General features: G+C 31.1%; 1 protein-coding gene across 10 annotated transcripts in view; it reads left to right on the top strand.

Moving 5' to 3' along the window:
• ptprma (protein tyrosine phosphatase receptor type Ma) overlaps positions 1-24470 on the top strand; it is a 270941-nt gene that overhangs the window by 152866 nt on the left and 93605 nt on the right. For all 10 annotated transcript variants that reach the window (XM_058766082.1, XM_058766073.1, XM_058766079.1 and 7 more), the window contains exons 12-13: positions 16669-16942; positions 23176-23212. In XM_058766082.1, coding sequence (XP_058622065.1) covers positions 16669-16942; positions 23176-23212 — 311 coding nt within the window. The remainder of the gene's footprint in view (positions 1-16668; positions 16943-23175; positions 23213-24470) is intronic.

Here is a 24470-nt window from a genome sequence, read left to right on the forward strand (position 1 = left end):
ATGGAGTTGTTGCTTTTCTTAGACTTTATTTTGGCAGAAACCGCTGGAAGATTTTAGTGCTTCTTTTGTTGACAACAGCATGCAGATATTTAAATGATTCTCATTACGAATTTGGGAAGATGTTTGTAGCACTTATCACATTGTCATGTGTCTTTAAAAAAAAAATAACTGTTACTGAGCAAAAGACGAGTAGGCTACAGTGTTTTAACGCAGATGTTCCTCGCGCTTTGGACTTTGAACCCTGGCACCATGACTCGTGCAGCGCTGTTTGAATACATGCAATCCCTGCTTGTATTAGAAAACATAACTCTATTTGATCGCGTCACGTCATTGTTCGGTTCAATTTATTCGGTCTTTTCGCTTAACACCGAAAGAGATTTTTTTGCTATTTTCGGCCGAACAATTTCGGTTGCCGAACAATCGGTGCATCCCTAGTTGCAACAGATAAAAATGTAGTAATGATGATGGTGGTGATGATTATAATAAAATTTATTAATATGCTTATTTTGAAATATTAATTTTTTTATTTTACAGTGCATTTGTATTCAGTGTTTTTAGTTATTTTTAATCATCATAAATGTACTATCATATTTCTGTGAATATTTTGAAATAGATTTGATAGATTTTTATATTTCAACTTTAAATCTAGTGAAAGTCTTAGTAATTCTGTGTATTTTTGTCATTTTTTTATTACATGTCTATGTAGTTAAGTTTTTTTATTTTTTATTTTATTTAGTTAGTTAGTTTCGTACTTCAACTAATATAAAATAAATTTAAATGTTATATTTTATTCAGATAATGTTTTCTAATTTAAGTAATGATTTAAATGGATTTAGTTTCATTTAATAATAATAATAATAATAATAGGAACCCTGGTTATATTACATTAGTAATAGATTTTTGTCTTAGAAATAAAACTGCAAAAACAATGATAATAATGATGAGGAAGAAAATACAGTGAGAAGCAAATGAACTGAGATGCTGTTCAGATTGTTAATGCAGTGTCAGTGATTTGTGTTTTGAGTGTTTGCTCTCGGCACGACGCTCTTCTTGTGTTTTGAAGATGTGGGGCTAAAGCGTCACGTCTCGCCCCGGTTTCCTTCACTCAGAATCCTGGTCAAGCGGTCTTTTGGCCCCACATTTGATTTCTCCGGCGATTCCTCTCCGTCTGAGTGATTCGTGTGTGTTTGCGCTCGTGATGATAATGTCTGCAGCTCCTTCATTATTCAGCAGATGCTTCTGGTCGAGGGTCGCAGGTAATGCAGCCCTGGCAGAACAGAAAGTGAGGATAAAAGCATCTGCAGGATGAATCCATGTAAATGTGAGTGTTATTGAGAACACTCAGAGCTTCAGCGCGTGTGAGACGTTACCTACAGATGATGTGGTATCAGATGACCTTCGTTCAGTGAATCTGGCGCTGAAAGCGTTTCGGTGGATCAGCGTGAAGCTGTGTGACTCTGTTCCTGCGGCGTTTAAAAGCCTCTATTAAGAGTCAGAGAGTCGAGACGGCAGCGGGATAGCAGGGTTAGGACCACGACTTTAGAAAAGATCTCTAACAGTTTTATATATATATTAAAAAAAACTGAAAAAAAAGTTTTTTTAAAAGTTAAATAAATGTTAGGGAAAAAAAAAAAACATTCTTAAAGTAAAGTTCATATAACTTTACAGCTTTTTTCAACTGTTACACATAAAATCTTTCCTTGTCACATAGTTTCTGAAAGCTGTCACTCAAACAGCAGAAACAAGTATATAGAATAGAAAAAGAGTAGGGTTAATAGAAAAACACTAGTGTTAGATGGTCATTTTTAATAATAAAAAAAGAAAACAAGCAGTTAGACAAATAGAATGCAAAGAAAGTCAAGTGTTTTTTAAAAAAAAGAAAGAAAAGAAAACATTGATGAAAATAGAATTAGAATAGAGTACAAGTGTTAGAGGGACAGGTGTTTTTTAAAATTAAAATAAAAACAAACATATAGAATTTTTGTTTGTGTTTGTTTTTAAATGAAAAGCTAATAAATTGAAATCATAAAAATGTAAAATTGAAATAAATAATTCTATAAATAATATAACCACTTAGTAAAAAAAGATAAAATGTTTTATTTGTTTACCTGCATGTCATGTGACCATTAACTATCGTCAGAGAACCGTGAACATGCAAATGCACTGATTAATGAACACATTTGCATTTGAAGTGTGTGTATATATATTAGATGAATGAGGTTCTGCTAATGGAAAAATTAATCTCTGCATTAAATGTAAATAAGAAATAACGCTAATTTATAGAAAAGTTTTTGTAACCTTTTAATAACATTATAGTCACAAGAAAACGGAAATATGAAATATGAAATATGTTCTTAAAATATATATATAAAAAAAAAAAAAAAAATATATATATATATATATATATATATATATATATATATATATATATATATATATATATATATATATATATATATATATATATATAAAATATAATTATAATATATTTATTATTATTATTTTATTTATTTATTTATTTTTGGATAAAAATAAAGTTAGTAGAATGTTGTAAGAAACATTTTAGTGACATTTAAATAGAGTTATTATCCCAGCAAAAAACTGGCCATTTTAACATTCGCGTTTGTAGAGCATTATAAGTAAACGTTATATTTTGGGTGAAAATAAACTTAGTAAAATAAACGTTCTGTTCTCTCTCTCATTTCTCTCTTAATGATCTCGAACCGTCCAGTCGTTCAATTACTGATATCTGCTGCTCATTAAAGAATGAGAGAAACGTACAGTCGTCCTGAACTTAGTGTCAGTCGAGTCTCAGTTCTGACAAAACTTCTTGGATGTTCTGTTATCAAAACAAAATTATTATACTTCACTAAAACTAAAATTATAAAAACATTTGCTACTTAAAATAAGCAATAACTGAAACAAAATATAGAAAAATATATTTTTAATTATATTGAAATCATTGTAATATGTTATTATATTTAGTTAATTATTTTATTTCAATATTAACTAATTTTATTTCAGCTAGTTGCCAAAGCAACATTTCTCCTTTTCATTTAGTTTCTCTTGCTGTACTAAAATAACTTAATCTAAAACTTAAATAAAAATGATATAGACACATAAATAAATAAATTTACAAAAACTACTTCAAATTAAAATATTAATAAATCAGTGATTTTAAAATAACAGTGGGTGAAAAGTGAATAGTTGCTGTTATTTTGTTGTTGTTGAACGCCTTGAGTCTGGGCTGTTCTTTCTGAGGAAGACTTTAGCTTTATTTTCAGCCGAAATCTTGATGAATGAATGATGGAAGCATGAATAAACCACGCGGCTGTTTTTGCACTTCTGACTTTACGGTGAAATATTCAGACGCCGTTCTTGTCCGAGGGCGTTTTAATGGAGGAGGACAGACGGGTGACAAAAGATGCTGTTCGAAGCGTCTCTCGAGTCGCCTTCAGTCTGGAAACGCTTTCTCTTTCACAGCGTCTTCATGCATGATTCAGATTCAGCAGAGAAAACGGCCGATTCCTGTGATCCCCGTCATCTTAATTAGCTCTGGCAGGTCTTAATGAAACGCACGTCTCGTTAATTACAGCGTAAGGGTGGGTTTTGTTTAGTGGTGGCGAGCGTGATTTGGCACATGAAGAAGGGGATTTGTGTTTGGGTGCTTTAGCCCAGCGTTGAGTAACTGCCACGTCACGCTTTAGCATAGATTTCCACTCACACACTCATATCTCCAAATAAACAATAACTCAATAACTGAAAAAACTTGAGCTTATTTCAGGTAGTTGCCAAAGCAGTTTTCATTTAGTTTAACTTGATGTACTAAAATAACAAACTTGAGTGAAAACCATATAAAAATATATATAAAAAAATTGTAATAATGATAACTAGAATGAAAAATGGAAAATACAAATATAAAAATGTATTCAAAATATTAAAAAAAAAAACTAATGCTGGTCCAAAATCAGTATCATAATATGGTTATTTTTGTTAGAAATTCAACAAAGAAATTATTTAATAAATAATTAAATGCATATCTTTAGTGCACAAAGTCTTATTCTTCCTCAGAATATTTTTTGTTATAATATTTTATGAAATTTTTATACTGTTTTGCATTTCAAATACATTCTTAAATCAAGAAACATTTAATTGAGATGCAAAATGACAATATATTAAAGCTGGTTTTCTGAGAAATAATATTATATGTTATTGTATATAAATGAAATGTATTATTTTATAAAATAAAATTTCCATTACTGCAATAGCTACAAATTTTATTAAAGCATTATTAATTAATTATTATTATTATCACTTGTATTTTTTAATTAATTTTCAAAATTAATTTGTACTTTTATTAATTATTTTATTTAAAAAATTAGGTTTTACCCAAAATTCTCATTACTGTAAAGCTAGATAAATAAATAAATTCTCCTTACTGTAATGCTTTTTTTAAATAATTTTTTTTATTTTAGTATTATTTAATTTTAAAATGTATGTGGCACATAACAATTTTTCAATGAGTACTAAAATAGTTTTTAAAAATTATTTAAAAAAAATAGCATTTTACCCCAAATTTCTATTACTTACTTGCATAAATAAATAATTCTTTACTGTAGTGCTTTTATTTATTTATTTTAGTTTAGTATTATTTAATTTTAAAATGTGTGTGGCTTTATGCTCACAACAATTTTTCAATAAGTACTAAAATATATTTTTTTAAATGATAAAATACTGCATTTTACCCCAGATTTCTATTACTTACTTACATGCTTGCATGCATGCATACATAAATAAATAAATAAATAAGTATTATTTCAATTAAAAATGTGTGTGACACAGCAATTGTTCAATGAGTATGTCAGCGTCTGGAGTCTGGATCCCAGTGTGACGTTATTCAGAGTGAAACGCAGTGGCTGTATGTTTCTGACAGAGATCATGCGACTGAGACGGCGTTCAGGTGAAGCCGGGGGAAATTAGAAAAGCGGCGAACAAAGTGGCGCAGCTGGATGAAAATAGAAACGTGTTTTTAAACGCTTTCACATTCCTGCTGTATTCTGGCAGAAATTGGTCACAGCTGGTTTGAGCCGAGGTGCCTTTATATTCGATGCGTGTAAACGTGAAAACACGACTGCGAGGTTAAACAGCTTCTCTAACAGCAGATGTTTTCATCCTCATCATAAATGCGATTCGATTGCTTTGGGAAAGCGTTCAATACAAGCGTGTACGACTGAAAACACTTAATTCAATCAGAGCACGTTTGCTGTGTTTTTCATGGCTTTCATAGCAGATAAGATGGATTTTGATGTTTGTGTATGTATATATGTTTATATGTTTGTGTTATACATGTGTATTTTTTCCCCATTACTGTAATTACTACAATTACAATGAATGTAGGTTATTGTTGTTATTATTATACATTCATTTTATTTTTATTTACTTTTATTTTCAAATGGAAATGAGTGTGACTTTATGTGCAGTGAGTAGTAAAAACTTTTTTTTAATTATAAGACATCACATTTTACCCTAAATTATCATTACTGTAATGCAAAAATATTATTTTTAATTTAATTTTTTCCCCATTACTGTAATTACTACAGTTACAACGAATGTAGGTTATTATTATTATTATTATTATACATTCATTTTAATTTTATTTACTTTTTTATTTTAATTTAATTTAATTTAATTTTTCCCTATTACTGTAATTACTACAGTTACAACGAATGTAGGTTATTATTATTATTATTATTATTATTATTATTATTATACATTAATTTCATTTTAATTTAATTTAATTTAATTTAATTTAATTTAATTTAATTTAATTTAATTTAATTTAATTTAAAATAGAAATGAGTGTGACTTTATGCGCAGTGAGTAGTAAAAACTTATTTTTTAAATTATGAAAGACATCACATTTTACCCTAAATTATCATTACTGTAATGCAAAAATATTATTTTTAATTTAATTTAATTTTTTCCCACCGTTACTGTAATTACTACAATGAATGTAGGTTGTTATTATTATTATTATTATTATTATTATTATTATACATTAATTAAAATGGAAAGGAGTGTGACTTTATGCCCAGTGGGTAGTAAACATTTTTTCAGTTCACATTTTGGCCTAAATTATCATTACTGTAATGCAAAAAATATTATATTTAATTTATTATTAATTATATAGAAAATGTGTACATATTTGATCACAACAATTTTTCAACACACACACACACACACACACACACACACACACACACACACATATATATATATGTACTGTATATGTTTGTGTGTGTGTGTGTGTGTATATATATACCATGGTCTGTCTGAATACTGGATTCTGATTGGCTGGCAGGTGTTGAACTGCACAGGTAGTTCCAGGTCAGTTTAATCACGTTCTATATTAATGCGCTTCCTATAAACATTGGTAACCATAGTAACATACAGTTACAGTTAAATAGTAATACAGACGAAAATAACCATCATTTTTATCGTTCCGGTCAAATATTATTAACATCTTTAATATGTGAATGCTGGGAAATGACCATGGCATAAAGGGGATAATCAACGGCTAGCTGTGCATTAAACGATTTGAATGCACTCCGCTGCGCGTCGGGCGGTTCTTCGCCTCCACGTCCTGCATTCAAATCGTTTAATACACAGCTAGCCGTTGATTATCCCTTACATATACACACACATATGTATATACACACATGATAAAAGATTTGCATTTTATTCTAAATTATCATTACTGTAATGTCAAAAGTGCTTAATTTAATTAAATTTTTAGTATCATTTAAAAAGGAAATATGTGTAACTTTATGCATGTATATGCAGTATATATATGTACACACACACATATAAGATGCATTACTTCAATTGAAAATGTGTGTGGCTTCATGAGTATCATGGTGTCTATTTTGGCAGAAATTGGTCACAGCTGCTTTGCCTTTATATCTGCCGCGTGTAAATGTGAAAACACGAGGCGAGATTAAACGGCATCTCAAACAGCAGATGTTTGATGCCGATCATGAATGCGATGGGATTGCTTCGAGCGAGCGTTGAATGCGAGCGCGTAGGACTGAACTGAATGCGAGCGCGTGTTGGTCTTTTCACGGCAGACGAGATGTTTTCTGAAGTCTGGCACAATGGCGTAAGGGGATCAGTGTGAACGTTTGTCAGTTTGGCTGCTGTTTTTCGGCCGTCGCCTCCGCAGGGTTCTCTCTCTGTAATGTGGAAGCAGCCGCTCTCCTCTATTTCAGGAGACCATGGGATTGTTCTCGCTCTCGTCCCTCGAGGCGGCTGCTCTTTTCTGCTATTGTTTCTTCAGGAGGCGTCTCAGGAGAGTCTCTGCGTATCTCTGCGCATCGCTGATGATGACAGAAAGCAGCTTTTATTATTGCGTGGATCATATGCTAAGAAATCTTTATCCTCTTTTGATTTCCCCGGTTCCTCTTAAAGAACAGCAGCGGAACCAGTCGTGCTGGTTTTACAGCCCCTGATCGTCCTTTTATGATCCTTTCTGTCATTTTAGGATATTTTATTCCAAGTTGATTTTTATTAACTTCTGTTGAAATCATAACAGCATTTTGTCTTTATAGAATTTTATGACTTTTTGGTTGATTCTCAACTTCAGATCATATTTAGCTCAAAAAGAAAGAAAATTAGGCCTGGTTTTAGAACCAGTGTTTTTATTTTATTTTCATTATTAATTTTTTTTAAATAAATTTTAATTCTCTTAATTGCAATGCATCTTTAAATTTTATTTTATTTTATTAAATCTTATTTAAATTGAAAATTTAGGCTCACCCCATTTTTCAAATGACCTATGAAATAATTATTTATAAAAATAAAATAAAATAAATCATATTTTGCCTCAAATTATCATTACTGTAATGCAAAAAATATTTACTAATTTATTTAAAGTATTTTTTAAAGTTGAAAATGTGTCTGTGACTTTAAAAAATAATTAATTGTTTAAAAAAATCCCATTTTACCCTAAATTCTCATTACTGTAATCCTTTTTTATTTTAAGCATTAAAATTGTGTGACTCACAATTGTGAGTACTTTTTTATATAAATTATTATTTAAAAACAATCAGTCAGATTTACCCCAAATTCTCATGATTGTAATGCAAAAACGTTTTTAAAAGTTATTTTATGTATTATTCAAATTGAAAATGTGTGACTTTATGCTCACACCAACTGTCCAATGATATTTAAAAAAAATATATATATTATTTTTATAAAAAAAAAAAAACTATAACATTTTACCCCAAATTCTCATCACTTTTTATTACTTTTATAATGTAAAAAATAGTTTGATTATTTTATTTTAAGTATTATTTCAGTTAAAAATGTGTGTGACTTTGTTCAGACCATTTCTTAGCTAGTACTTTTTATTTTATTTTAAAATTATTTCTTAAAATCTAAACTCCAACTCTTACTGTAATGCAAAAAACATGTATTTTTATTTTACTTTATTATTTAAATATCTTATTATTTAAAAAAAAAAAAAAAGGTCAGATAAATTTTAAAATAAATTGAGTGTGAAAATTCACACCAATTTTCCAATGAGTACTTTATACCATAGTACTGTCCAAAATAAGAAAACTTTTTTTAAATTTTACGGCCTGGACATGTTCGTTTAGGGGTTTTGTTTTGTTTTGTTTGTTTTGTCCTGAAACCTGTTTCCTCTGTCGGACTCTCGACTGTAAATCTTCCTGAAAGTGAATCACTGTCAGTGTTTTCCATTATCGGAGCTGCTGTCCTCCAGAATCAGGTGTAAATCTGAGGCAGGTTTATGAAAGAGGAAGTAAATCAGGGATCTTTAGAGATGCTATTAAATCTGCGGGACACACGAGGCTGTGCAGCGCTCGGCCTTAACTTCACATACATCACACTCGGACTGAGATATGAATCATCTGAACCCAGAATCCTCTCTCTCTCTCTCTCTCTCTGTTGTTGTTGATGCAGGTTTTATTGGCTTGTTGTATTGTCCGTGTGCTGATTACGTGTTTCTAACGAGCTCCCCTCACATAGCGCTCCAGCAGCTTCCGGTTGCCATGGCTTCAGCTTCCTCCTCGTTAATTAAAGGACGAGTTTGTAAGGTCTCTGATCCTGGAGGCCAAATGCAGTGGCTGGAACGAGAGGAAGATTTACTGCATTTGAGAAAACCAACATGTCTGAAAACAAAGCAACAAACAGCAGTCATTATTACTTATGTGACACTTAAGAATAATGTACATTTATATTCATATAAAGCAGGTTCCAAAAGTCGACACTGACCACACTAAAACATGTTAATGTAATTTAATTAAATATTTATTCATTTTAATTAAAGCTTGAAAACATAGTTTTAGAATTGCGAAAGGTTATAAATAATATACCACATCACTAAAAATCACTAAAAACCTATTCATTTAATTTTTTTTATTTATTTATTTGGTTGGTTGGTTATATATGTATTTATTTAGTTTGTTAGTTGTATATTTATTAAATTTTTTATGTCTATTAAAGCTGCAAAACACAGTTTTAGAATATACTACACTAAAAATGGCTAAAACCTGTGAATTTAATTTATTTACTGTACTTATTATTTGGATATTTATTTATTTAGTTGGTTGGTTGGTTATGTTATTTGTCTGTTTGTCTGTTTGTTTGTTTGTTTGTTTGTTTGTTTGTTAAAATAAAAAAAAAGTTTTAGAATTTTAAAAAGTTAGGAATAATAAATATTACTAAAATCACAAGAACCTGTTAATTAGTTCAATCATTAGTTTTTGTTTGTTTGTTTGTTTGTTTTTAATTTCAATAAAAATAATTTTAGAATTTAGAAAAATTAGAATTAATGTACATCACCAAAGTCACTTAGATTTTTTATTTGTTAGTTTATTTATTCTTTATTTAAATTTCATTTAGAGCTGAAAAACAATTCTTTCTTTTTTTTGGAAAGTTATAGTAAAATATCTTAACATAAATAAGACATTTTTCGTATTCATGTTTTATATTTTTAATAGAAGAAATATTATATTTTATTATTGTAATATGCAATACACACTTGTTTTTATGTATAGAAAAGTGCTAAATAGACATATTCTGCTGGTGGTATCAGACTTTAGGACCCTCTATGAATTCAAACAGTTGCACATTTAAGTAATATGTGAATATTCATAAGCATAATATTCATATTCATAATATGTATGACAGTATGTGTTAACGACTTCCTAATGAAAGACGCATACATACGCTGAGTGCTAGGAATGAATCTGCAGGAAGTGTTTGTGTCTGTGTCACATTCACAGCTTGTTTCTGAAAAATAAAGCGTAGTCCTAATGATGATGATGATGATTGTGCTTCATACAGCTGTGTGTGTTTGGTGCTGATGTGTGTTGGAGTGTGTGATGTGTGTCTGCGGTTCAGCTGAAGGTCTGTAGATCACAGCGGTCGATGTCATATCTGTAAAGTAATGGCTGGCCTTTAAGTCAGCAGTAAATCTTCAGAAAAGCCTTGTTCTGCTCTTTAGCAGCTGAATTATTCTCTGCTGACGCTCCAGATCTGCCCTTTGTTCTTCTCAGCACCGGCTCGTCATTAAACATCCTATCACTCGCCTCTCGGTCTCTAATTAATATTTGATGCCGTCTGATCCAAATAGTGTCTGTAGTTGTGTAGTAACACGCTAAACTTAAAAACATTACTTAAAAAAAGAACCCCCCCACCCCCATATGTTTATTTTTAAATAAATTTAGTTATATTTAATATTTAATTGCTAGCATGCATATAAACGGTGTATATTATATTTTATTTTATTTTAGATATTTATTTTAGATTATTTGATTTTATATTGGTCATATTTATATTGGTAAAGATATTGGTTATATCTTTAAAGCTATATATATATATATATATATATATATATATATATATATATATATATATATATACATATACTGTGCATATATATATATATATATATATATATATATATATATATATATATATATATATATATATATATATATATATATATATATATACTGTGCATATAAACATAAATATAGGGTTATTTTTTTTATGATATATTTTTATTCATTTATTTATTTTAGATTTATTTTAGATTTTTTTTTTTTTTCCCAGATTATTTTATTAAAACACAATTTCTCCCCCCAGAAAACAGGTTTATTTTGGTTTGTGCTCAATGTAGGGGTTTGACCTTCTTCCGTCGGAGGATCTGCTCGCTTTCACCGGATTTACAGCTGAACATCATGTAGGCGATTAGCGAATGACTAAATGATTCCCCAACAAAAGTTATGGATTCTATTAACCTTTATGAAATAATTCATCCGTGTCTGATTAACCTAAAGCCCTCTTAATTCAATTATTAATCAGTCCGGGATAATGTTCAGCTAATTGCACCAATCACACGTTTTAATTGCGGGTTCGTTTGAAGGGATCGAGCTGCAGTGCTGACTTCACTGCTGCCGTCACGAACAGAAAACAGAGAAATGAGCTTCTGATCAAAGACTGAACTCATATGAAGAGATCGATGGAGGGATGCTAGATGGATGATGGGTGGATGGATGGATGATTAGATGGTACAAGGATGGATAGATGATGGAAAGATTGGATTGATAGAGGGATGTTAGATGGGGGGTAGATGGATGGATCGACAGATGGAGGGATGTTAGATAGAAGATAGATGAATAGATAGATGATGGATGGGTGGATGGATTGATAGATGGTGGATGGACAGAGATGATGAATGGATAGATGGATGGACAGAAGATGGATAGATGGAGGGATGCTAGATAGATGGATGGATAGAAGATGGATAGATGGAGGGATGCTAGATAGATGGATGGATAGATAGATAGATGGAGGGATGCAAGATGGATGGATGAATAGATGGATGGATGGATGGATAGATGGAGGGATGCTAGATGGCTGGATGGATGGATAGATAGATAGATGGAGGGATGAATGGATGAGTAGATGGATAGATAGATGTTGGATGAATAGATGGATAGATAGATGGATAGGTGGATGGATGGATGGATGGATGAGTAGGATGGATGAATAGATGGATAGATAGATGGATAGATGGATGGATGGATGGATGGATGGATGAGTAGATGGATAGATGGATAAATGAATGGATGGATGGATGAGTAGATGATAGATAGATGATGGATGGATGAATAGTTGGATAGATAGATGATGGATGGATGAGTAGATGGATAGATAGATGATGGATGGATGGATGGATTAATAGATGATGGATGGATGGATGGATGGATGAATAGGATGGATGGATGGATGAATGGATGGATGGATGAATGAATGGATGGATGGATGGATGGATGAATAGATGGATAGATGATGGATGGATGGATGGATGGATGGATGGATGAATAGATGGATAGGTGGATGGATGAATGGATGGATGGATTAGTAGATGGATAGATAGATGATGGATGGATGGATGAATATATGGATAGATAGATAGATGATGGATGGATGGATGGATGGATTAATGATAGATAGATGATGGATGGAAGGATGATGGACAAATAGATGGATGGATGGATGGATGGATGAATAGATGGATAGATGGATAGGTGGATGGATGAATGGATGGATGGATGAGTAGATGATAGATAGATGATGGATGGATGAGTAGATGGATAGATAGATGATGGATGGATGGATGGATTAATAGATGATGGATGGATGGATGGATGAATAGGATGGATGGATGAATGAATGGATGAATGGATGGATGAATAGATGGATAGATGATGGATGGATGGATGGATGGATGGATGAATAGATGGATAGGTGGATGGATGAATGGATGGATGGATTAGTAGATGGATAGATAGATGGATGGATGGATGAATATATGGATAGATAGATGATGGATGGATGGATGGATGGATGGATTAATGATAGATAGATGATGGATGGAAGATGATGGACAAATAGATGGATGGATGGTTGGAAGGATGGAGAGAGATGATGGACGGATAGATGAATTGATAGAAGATGGATAGATAAATGGAGGGATGCAAGATAAATGGATGGATGGATATATGATGGATGAATAGATGGAAGGATGGATGGATGGAAGAAGATGAACAGATGGAGGGATGCTAGATGGATGGAGGGATGGACAGATGATAGTTAGATGACTGTGTGCTGGTCTGACTGTAGTGAACAGGAAGCAGTTTGAGTGCGTAGTGCTCGGAGCGATCAGCTGATTCACAGGAAGTGCAGGAGGAAGTGCAGCTGTAATACCAACAGTAATTTCAGCTTCATCTGATTCGTCTCAGAGGCCATATCCTCACTAAGACTCCGGCTCCAGCTTTCTTCATCCGCCGGAGACTTGCAGAGAAAAGCTCTTCATATTCCATTATTTCTCCTCCGTATCAAGCTCAGTAATTCCGCTGCTGTTTGGCTCTTTTTCTCTGAGCTCGAGCAGAAATGCAGTCCTGCGTGTCAGAGTTCAGTGTTTTAATATCTGAGAATAGCACGATGCGGTTTTACTTCATACTGTTTAGATCCCCTGCAGATGGATCGTGCCGCTCGGCGCTGTAAATGAGCCTCGGGCCGCTGGCTTTAGCCAGTTAATTAAATGTGTTCAGAGGAAGACTCTTGGCTAACATCTCGGCGCCGGTGCCGGTCCAGCAGCGGATTATCCTGCTAAACACTGTCCTGTTGAAGCAAACATGGACTCGCTGTGCTTTCCAAGAAGCGCCGCTCATATGTTCCTGCTGAAGACGTTTGGCTGTTGTGTGTTTGAGATTTTGCCAGTCAGATGTTTGTTAAGACTTGCAATGAAATGAAATACCAGATTCTACTGGAAGCTCAAACAGTCTTGCACATAATACAGGTGCTGTCAGAATGCCATCACTTACAAAAAAATATAGAATTGAATATATTTTAATATAATTTTTACTTTAAGTACTTTAAGTATTACTAAATCTTAAAATTTTCTGTAAAGCTGCTTTGTAATGATTTGTATTGTGAAAAGCGCTATACAAATAAACTTGAATTGAATATATTATAAAAATATATTTACTATATTTATTATATAAAACATATTTATTAATTTATGTATAAAAATATATATTTTTATTTATATATTTTTATATTACATATTTTATTTGTTTCTATAGAATTGATTTTATATGTAAATTATTTATTTGCATATTTTATATATTTGTATATTACATCTTTTGTATTTTTATCTAATCTCATTTATATATATATATATATATATATATATATATATATATATATATATATATATATATATATATATATTTTTTTTTTTTTTAATATTCTTTATTTATAGATTTTTGTAGATTTTATATTACATATATATTGGTATGTGATTTTTTTCAAATATATATATATTTATATAAATTTATATATTTATATATATATATATATATATATATATATATATATATATATGTGTATATATATATAATTTCTTTAAAATTGTATTTATATATTTGTATATTACTATTCATTTATTTATTAATTCATTTATTTATTATTTACTTAACAACCATGGTATTTCATAAAGATAGACAAGTCAGTTAAAAACAAAATCTCTATAATAGCCTTGTCGATGAATATCGGTACGTACCTCGGTTTTAATGTCACGGTTCGGTATGATTTCAGTACAGTAGGGAAAAACTCTACTTTTTTTTTTTTTTTTTTTTTTTTTTAAACAGTGGTTTACTGAACAAGTTGCTCTTTCTTTAAATACATTCAGTTATAGTTTAAATTTTCTTAGTGATAAAAATCTACCTCAGCTTATGCTTAAAACTATAGGGAGCCTTTTACATTATAAGGTTATAATTAGGCTTAACAACTTAACCCAAACTTAAATTTAATTACTATTTATTTTTAAATAGATGATCAACACTCAACTTTACAATTTTTTTAATGCAAACATGTAAATTGCACATAATGCAGTTTTTAAATGAACTTGTAAATAATACAATTTCTAGGCTATTTGTTAAAATATATTCAATTACACACTGTCATCTCTCATTGTTTCATAACAGATTAATTTAAACATATATTAAATAATTAAGACTAACAGGTTTAGTCAAATATAACGAGTATATGGTGTAATATTTAGCGAAATGCTCCTCTCTAGACTTCATTTCTCTAGTGAACTAACGAGCTGTGGACACCGATGACCTGCTGAGGTGAATGAAATGCTTCGTGACATTTTATTCCCTCGCTGTTTTGTTGATGTCTTTCCGTGGTTGAAACACTGATTGAGCGATTACACGAGGCATGAGATGTTCAGTCATGTTTATTCTTGATAAAACTAGTAGTACAGAGGAAGGAATGATCGCTGCGCTCTGCACAAGTCTGAAAAATACACATGCGTGCGAACCATTATTTATTTTATATATATATATATATATATATATATATATATATATATGTGTATATATATATAATTTCTTTAAAATTGTATTTATATATTTGTATATTACTATTCATTTATTTATTAATTCATTTATTTATTATTTACTTAACAACCATGGTATTTCATAAAGATAGACAAGTCAGTTAAAAACAAAATCTCTATAATAGCCTTGTCGATGAATATCGGTGCGTACCTCGGTTTTAATGTCACGGTTCGGTATGATTTCAGTACAGTAGGGAAAAACTCTACTTTTTTTTTTTTTTTTTTTTTTAAACAGTGGTTTACTGAACAAGTTGCTCTTTCTTTAAATACATTCAGTTATAGTTTAAATTTTCTTAGTGATAAAAATCTACCTCAGCTTATGCTTAAAACTATAGGGAGCCTTTTACATTATAAGGTTATAATTAGGCTTAACAACTTAACCCAAACTTAAATTTAATTACTATTTATTTTTAAATAGATGATCAACACTCAACTTTACAATTTTTTTTAATGCAAACATGTAAATTGCACATAATGCAGTTTTTAAATGAACTTGTAAATAATACAATTTCTAGGCTATTTGTTAAAATATATTCAATTACACACTGTCATCTCTCATTGTTTCATAACAGATTAATTTAAACATATATTAAATAATTAAGACTAACAGGTTTAGTCAAATATAACGAGTATATGGTGTAATATTTAGCGAAATGCTCCTCTCTAGACTTCGTTTCTCTAGTGAACTAACGAGCTGTGGACACCGATGACCTGCTGAGGTGAATGAAATGCTTCGTGACATTTTATTCCCTCGCTGTTTTGTTGATGTCTTTCCGTGGTTGAAACACTGATTGAGCGATTACACGAGGCATGAGATGTTCAGTCATGTTTATTCTTGATAAAACTAGTAGTACAGAGGAAGGAATGATCGCGCTGCGCTCTGCACAAGTCTGAAAAATACACATGCGTACCGAACCATTATATATTTTATATATAAAATCATGAATTTTATAATAACAAAACAAAACAAAAATCCACTGAAATATTTATGTTAGATCTAGGTTATTTTAAATGAATAAATATTGTTCAGTCACATTTGCAGCGATGATTTTTTTTTTTTTACTGTATTTCATTTCAGTTGACAAGTATATCTTGTATATGTGCAGTTCCTCCACAGAATTGTGAATCACCTCACGTTGTTTCGTGTGTGTGTGTGTGTCCTGCAGTGTGTATCAGGTGGTGGTAGAAGAGGAGCGTCCGCGTCGTTCTCAGAGAGCCGCTGAGATCCTGCGCTGTTACCCGATTCCCATCCACTTCCAGAACGCGTCGGTGCTGAACTCACAGTATTACTTCAGCGCAGAGTTCCTGGCCGCTCGCATCCAGACGCCGCTGCCCTTCACCGTCGGAGACAACCGCACCTACGACGGCTACTGGAACCTTCCTCTGCTGCCACACAAGAGCTACAGCGTCTACTATCAGGCCGTCAGCACGGCCAACGGGGTGAGACGCAATAAAACACACACGGACTCAGATCCTGATCACTGAGCTGAGGAATCACTCCTGTCTCAAACTAACTCTAGTGCTAGTAATCAAGAGTAACTACAATCATAAACTCATCACACATGTATTTCAGTAGCTGTGCTTGTCTCTGAAGGAGAAAAACAGCCGTTATATGAGAACTTCTAGCAGGTAATTAGCAGCTAGTGGGCCGAGAATAATTTAAACGCTGCCCTTTACAACCAAACCAGACTCCATTTTTTATTATTATTTATTGCAACGCACCCTTAAAGTGGAACTTTTTCTCACTCTGATGCACTTAAGAGTCTTGCAATTAAAATAACAGCATTTATTTTGTATATAAATAAGCAATATAGTGTGTGTGTGTATATATACACTATATTGCCAAAAGTATTGGCACCCCCTTCTAATGAACAGGTTTGACTACTTTAGTAATTTCCATGAGTACAGATCTTAATGTTTAAGCATATAATGATATTCTAGGGAATTGTGTGCTTCTAATTTTAAAGCAACAGTTTGGACAGAACTCTTTTCTATTCTAACATGTCAATGTCTCTGTGTATAAGGCAAGGTTCAAAAAGAAATGATTGATTGAGTCAGTGTGGAAGAACTTGACCGGTCTGCAGAAAGCCAAGTCCTAATCCAAGCTGAACACCTTTGCTGTGACTTTAAATGCAGATCTTGAGCCAAAAACTCTTTACCAAACACCAATGCATGCATGCATACATATATGTATGTGTATTATCATTGATTGCTATATATATATATACATATATATATGTATGTGTGTGTGTGAAAGTGCATTTAATAATAATGACATAACGATAATTCACTGAAAGACTTGGGATTTTATATGAGAGTAAATAACTTCAGATTCAAGACTCTTGTGATTAATATAACAGCATCTTCTGTGACTGCGATGAATCCTTGCTATCTGCTCCGGGTCAAGTGTGCTGTGTTTTGGGCTTGTTGCTGTAAAATAATGTGTCCAGCGTTCTTCGCGTCGCATGCTGCTGTTCTTTAATTGCTCCCAATTAGCAGAGCGCTAGCAATTACAGGAGGCTGTTTCTGTTCTCCCCGGTGACACTGGTTTACAGAGAAACAGAAGAACAGCACTGACCTTCAGCGCTTCAGACGCTCCTCCTCCTCCAATTATTGCCTTTCAGAACTTCCACATTTATTTGGCTTCTTCAGTGTCTCACAACAACCGCGCTGGATGCTTTGGCGAGGTCAGATTATGGCCTGCTGTTTTCAGATGCCTATTAGCAGGTTTAGAGTTCATGTTTCCTGTGCTAGTGTTAAAGGAACATCTGCAGGAATCTGTGGATCTAGACGAGGGTTTATTAGGGTTTTTTTCAGCTGCTTAAACACATTTTCAAAACTTTGCCTCTTTTTTTCAAAACTTTAAACACAAATCCAAGAATTGCACACATGAAATGCAAAATGCCTCACATTCCTTGCAAAATGAAGCACTGCGTTCAAAATATCACAAACACATCTCAAAAGCAGACATTTGCAAACACCTTTGCCTTTATATCGATTCCTGTGTGTTGCATAAAGAATTGTGTGTTGTGTTTTGCAAAAAGTGTTTTATGAAACTGAAAACTGAGTCAAAGGCTGAGAATTAGTGCATGTTTTGCAGATTTGGTGTGTGTTTCTGCTGTTTGAGCGTCAGCTTTCAGAAACTGTGACAAGAAAAGATTTTGTGTGAAAGCAGCTGAAAAAAAACTGTAAGAGCTGAAGAAAGTGAAAACGTTTAACAAACGAACACAAAGGGCTGAATGTGGAGAATCTGCAGAATCTGCAATTCTTCATTGATGCTTATTAATAAATAATCTATTCATTATTTATTTATTCATGTTTATTCATTTTAAGAAAAAAAACACACCTGATATGCCCTCCAGCAAACCTGACAGGTTTAAGAATTAATGTTCATAATAAATTAGTGTTCATAATAATAATAATAATAATAATAATAATAATAATCTTTATTAATTTATTAATATCTATTATTAATTAATTATTATTTATTTATTTATTAATCTTTAAAAATATATTATTATTGTTATTATTATTAAATCATTATATTTTAAAAATAATTTTTACATTTATTTATTTATTTTAATGAACCATGGTACATGACCAAAAACAATGGTACTTTCATAGTAAAAATGTGCAAAAACATTAAAAAAATATTATATATATTAAAAACAAAAACAAATATATATAAATAAATATATATATATGGGTTTAATAAATAACTAACTATACATACAAATTGTATTATATATAACTTACTGTTCTATCTTTATAAATATTCAAAAATTCCATGGTACTTTGAAAAACCAAAATAACATAATTGGTAATAATAGTAGTAATACTAAGTTACTTTTTGGTATGTTTGATGATTATGTTCAGACATTAGTAATGTACTTTTAAAATAAAAATAACATGGTATCACCATGGTACACAACCAAATATATATACATATATATAGTGTATAGTTTATTTTTTCTTTTATATATGTAGAACACAATGTACATAAAGCGATATAAGACAGTTTAAGATCTGGTGCATTAATGTGGCTGGCTGTGTTTGAAGAGGCTGAATTTGCAGGCAATAAAAGTGAAGTGAGGACAGAGTCGCATTAAACGCTCGACTCGGAGCTTCAGCTGTTCACGGATGCATTATTAACACTCCAGTCTAATTGGAAATTAGAATTATCAGCCATCTCTCTTTTTTATATGCAAATTGACCCTAATGAAAAGGCGATCCTTTATTTCAGTGCAGGAGAGGGAGATGCTCCTCTGTTACAGAACTCGTGTGTGTGAGTGTGCGAGAGTGTGTGTGTGCGTATGTGTGTGTGCGTATGAGTGTGTGTGTGAGCATATGAGTGTGTGCGAGTGTGTGTGTGTGAGCGTGTGTGTGTGAGTGAGCGTATGAGTGTGTGTGTGTGTGTGAGAGCGTGTGTGTGTAAGTGAGGAACACCTCTAACGCTGCTTCACTCTGTTATAAAACACCTCTTCTCTTAATCTGGATGTGTGTGTGCATTATGATACCTGTGTGTATGTGTTTGTGTGTTTGCTGTGTAAATATGTGCTCAGTGTGTGTGTGTGTGTGTGTGAGTGAGGTGTTTGCTCTCTGCAGACTCGTCGTAAGGTCAGGTAAAGCGTCTCCAGAACGAGGCTTATTAGAGAAAACGAGCTCCTGGAATCCTGCTTCAGATCAAACCTCTCGTGGCCTTTCAGTGTTTCTCAGCAGAAACGTCACGCACGCTGAGATTTAGAGCGTGTTACGGGTCACAGCGGTCACGGAAAACACGCAAATATCATGGAACAGTAAAATGTCAGGAAAATCTTCTTTGCTCTAAAATGTCTCATTTTGTAGGGTTTTATTGGAGTCATTTGCACAATAATGAGTATAATAGTAATAATATAATTGCTCATTGTTCATGTTAGTGCATTAACTATTGTTAGCAACTTTTAATTTTAAAATGAATTGCCTAATGTTATATAATCATTTAAATTTATTTATACAATATAATAATTCAAATCTGTATATGTGTATATATATATATATATATATATATATATATATATATATATATATATATATATATATATATATATATATATATATATATATATATATATATATATATAATTTTTTCTTTAAAGATAGACCAGTCAGTTTGAAATCTACAAGTCAAGTTATTTTAATATTTTAAATTAGTTTTTATTTTTGTATTTTCTGTTTTTATTTTAAAATTAAACAAATTAATTATGCCTGTGAATGAATGAAACTAACATGAATACAAAAACAAATAAAAATACTTTTTAAACTTAATACAAAAACTGTATTATATTATATTATAACAATTTCATTATATATATATATATATATATATATATATATATATATATATATATATATATATATATATATATATATATATATATATATATATATACTGGTAAATGCTTATATACAGCTACTTATTAAAGAATATGAATTTATGGCTTATTTTAGTTTTTATATATAGTTTATACATTTCTCCAATTTTTCCTATTTTCTATTTTCCTGTTTTTATTTTAATTTTAGTTAAAATTTTTGTAATGTTTTTGTCATTTTATTACCACAGTTAAACGTCTAAATAGTTTTTATTAATTTTCATTTAATTTGTTTTATTTATTTTAGTACATCAAATTAAACTAAATTAATTCAAGATTCAAATTCTGAGATCATGAAGTGAGAAATATTGCCTAGGAAGCTAGCTGAAATAAAAGTTTAAGTTTTAAATCAATCTCCGACCTCTCTCTCTCTCTCTCTCTCTCTCTCTCCATATGTGTGTGTGTGTGTGTGTGTGTGTGTGTGTGTGTGTGTGTGTGTGTGTGTGTGAGCGAGTGATGCGTGTTGGTTAGTGTGCATCAATTAAAGCAGGGCATTAATATGGAACGGTGATTAAACTGACTTGAAACTACCTGTGCATTAAATGGTTATACTGCATACCTGCCAGCCAATCAGAATCCAGTATTCAGACAGACCATGGAATAAATATATATATATATATATATATTATATTATATTATATTTAGATAAGTGCATTTCACTGTAATAAAGCTGCAGGGATTCCAGTGCAAACCTCTGTTTCTGTGAGTATTCACATCTGCCATCTTTATTGGTAAGACACGAGCGGCCCATCCAGATAAATCTCTCTCTTTCACTGGAAACATGTTTCATTCTCCCGTTTGGTGAAACTCCTTCCTCTGCGTCTGGATTTACAGCAGCGGCGTCTCGTTTCCAGTAAACTGCCGGTCGTCGCAGGAGCACACAGTGTTTCCGTCGAGTGCGTGCTGCGCTCAGACGCCGCAGCAGATTGGTGATTCTGTGGAGCAGAAACGGCTCGTGAAGCGTCTCTGCTGAGATTCAGTGTTATCTGGACGCCTTTACTCATTTACTCCATCACTAGCTCTTGTCTGATTGCATATAAACAGCCTTAATAACAAGATCAATTTACTTGAAGCAGAATTGCATGAGATAATTAGCCTTGTTTTCAGAGAATATATCTTCAATTTTGTTTATTTGTTTTATTGTGTTGGTTTATCAAGCAGAAATCTCATTGGTATTATTTTAGTATCATAGAGATACTTTTTATGTTTTATTTTTTTTTTTTAATTTAAGTAATTTTGTGTGATTTTATATTTTTATTAGATGTTTTTAATGTCTATATATTCTTATTTTTTATTTCAGTTTTAGTTATTATATTATGTATATATATGTATATATATGTATATATATATATATATATATATATATATATATATATATATATATATATATATATGTGTATATAAAATATATATTTTTAAATTCAAAAATCATGTTTTTTCATTGGGAATTCCAATTAATCTCCATCAAACTGCAGTCAGGTTATTTTTATTAGGTTATTTTACAAAATAACTAAACAATACAGCTTAATAACACAATAAAAACATGATAACATAATAAAAAACATGAATTTAGTTATCTGTTTTTGCAAAAGCTCTTCATATATATATATATATATATATATATATATATATATATATATATATATATATATATATGTAATCTGTAATAATATGTAATGTAATATGTTTTTTTTCCTTTTTATTTATTTATTTATTTATTTATTTTAGTATTAGTTATCAGGTAATATAACCTTAAATCTCACAGAAAATCTATTTCACCAAGGGACAAAAATAAACTTAAACTAAAGAAATATTATCTGAAAAACACGTCTTATTTTCTTGTGAAATTCTGTTTTTTAAAATAAATTGATCTTGTTTTAAGGAATGTTGTGTATTTTTACAGGGAAACATGGCAATAAGATGTTAAAATATATTAACATTAACATCATGATTTTCTGTAAAGCTGCTTTGAAACTTGTACTTGAAACTTAATTTCATAAAATTTTCAAGAAATACAGAAAGTAATATCATAAATGTATTTTTGTGTGAAAATAAGTGATGGTTTTGAGGAAATAAGAGTAAGTAAACGCATTCATTATTTTAGCTGTGCAATCTGCAGCTTTTTCCCTCGTGTTTCAGAGTTTGTTGTGTTTATGGGTTCATCAGAAGTGAGCGGCTGTTCTTATTACTGAAGCTCATGTGTTTGCATCTCGTGTGACACAAAACTAATGCTTTCCCTTTTACCTCTCTCTCTGTCTCTTGCAGGAAACTAAGATCGATTGTGTTCGCGTGGCCACTAAAGGTGGGTCTGTGTGAGAGTAATCGAGTGCACTGATTGAAACATGTTTCCTAAAGCTGAACAGCGCTGCCACTGATTCCAGCTCGACTCGCTGCACACTGAACACTCACATATCTATATATTCTATGAAACACTATGCATTGTGACAAATAGTCAACGTTTCAGACAGTAGTGAGTAAATAAGTTGTACTACAGGCACATCTGATCAATTCAAGATGTTCAAATCATAGCAGATATAGAGCGCAACAGTCTGGAAGTCAAAATCCTTCATTTCCTCCAGATGTGAATTGATTATTTGTGGTAACTTACGAAGACAGAGCTACTGTGAGCCACGTAGCTGGTAATCGATGGGATATAACAGCAGAATTCCTGGTGAAAAACTAAAAAAAAAAAAACATTACCCATGATTCTGCAAAGAAATCTCCACCAATCAGAGGATTGAACAAAGAAATGACATAATCAGTTTCCCTATGCTCTCAAACTACTTAGATTTATTTATGTACTACTTATATATAATATATTATTATTACTATATACACAATCAGTATCTTTAAATAGTTATTTATTATATTATATTTCTCCTTTATTTCTATTCGATTATTGTCATTGGATTGTTCTTCTTTCCCTTCGTTAATGTCATTAAGTTTGCAGTTTTGCAACTATATCATTTTGTCAGTTTAACTGTAATTCATGCTTAAGTTAAATTAAATAACTAGAAGAAGAATTATTGTGAAAAACTTCAAAAGTAAAACGGAATTGCAATATAAGATAAAATGTGTTTAATTGCCATGAAAACACAAAATATTACTATAATTATTATTATTATTATTATTAATGTTCTTAAAAATAAGCTTAATTTTCTAAATGTAAAAAAAAAAAAACTTATCAATTTACATTTATAAATGTATTATTGCAATGTATATTATAAATTACATTTTGCGTAAATATTTTGCATTTTCTTTTACTGTAATGTGAAAATAACCATGCTTTTAATTTTACTTTTTATATCATGGTAATGTTTGCTAAAATTAATAACATTAATTTTGCTTGTTTCAGTGCTACTTTAGTACATCTTCACGCAATGCATTACTATTCTTAATGTTCCCAAAAATAGGCATAATTGTCTTAATGCAAAATAAAAAAATAAATTCTAAGAAAAAAATATATATATATTTTGCATATATTTTCAGTGAAAATAACGGTTTTAGCTTTAATTTATATATCATGGTAATATTCATTTTAATAACTTTATTTCTGCTTA

Source organism: Onychostoma macrolepis, chromosome 24 (genome assembly GCF_012432095.1).
Source record: "Onychostoma macrolepis isolate SWU-2019 chromosome 24, ASM1243209v1, whole genome shotgun sequence".
Lineage (NCBI taxonomy): Eukaryota > Metazoa > Chordata > Actinopteri > Cypriniformes > Cyprinidae > Onychostoma > Onychostoma macrolepis.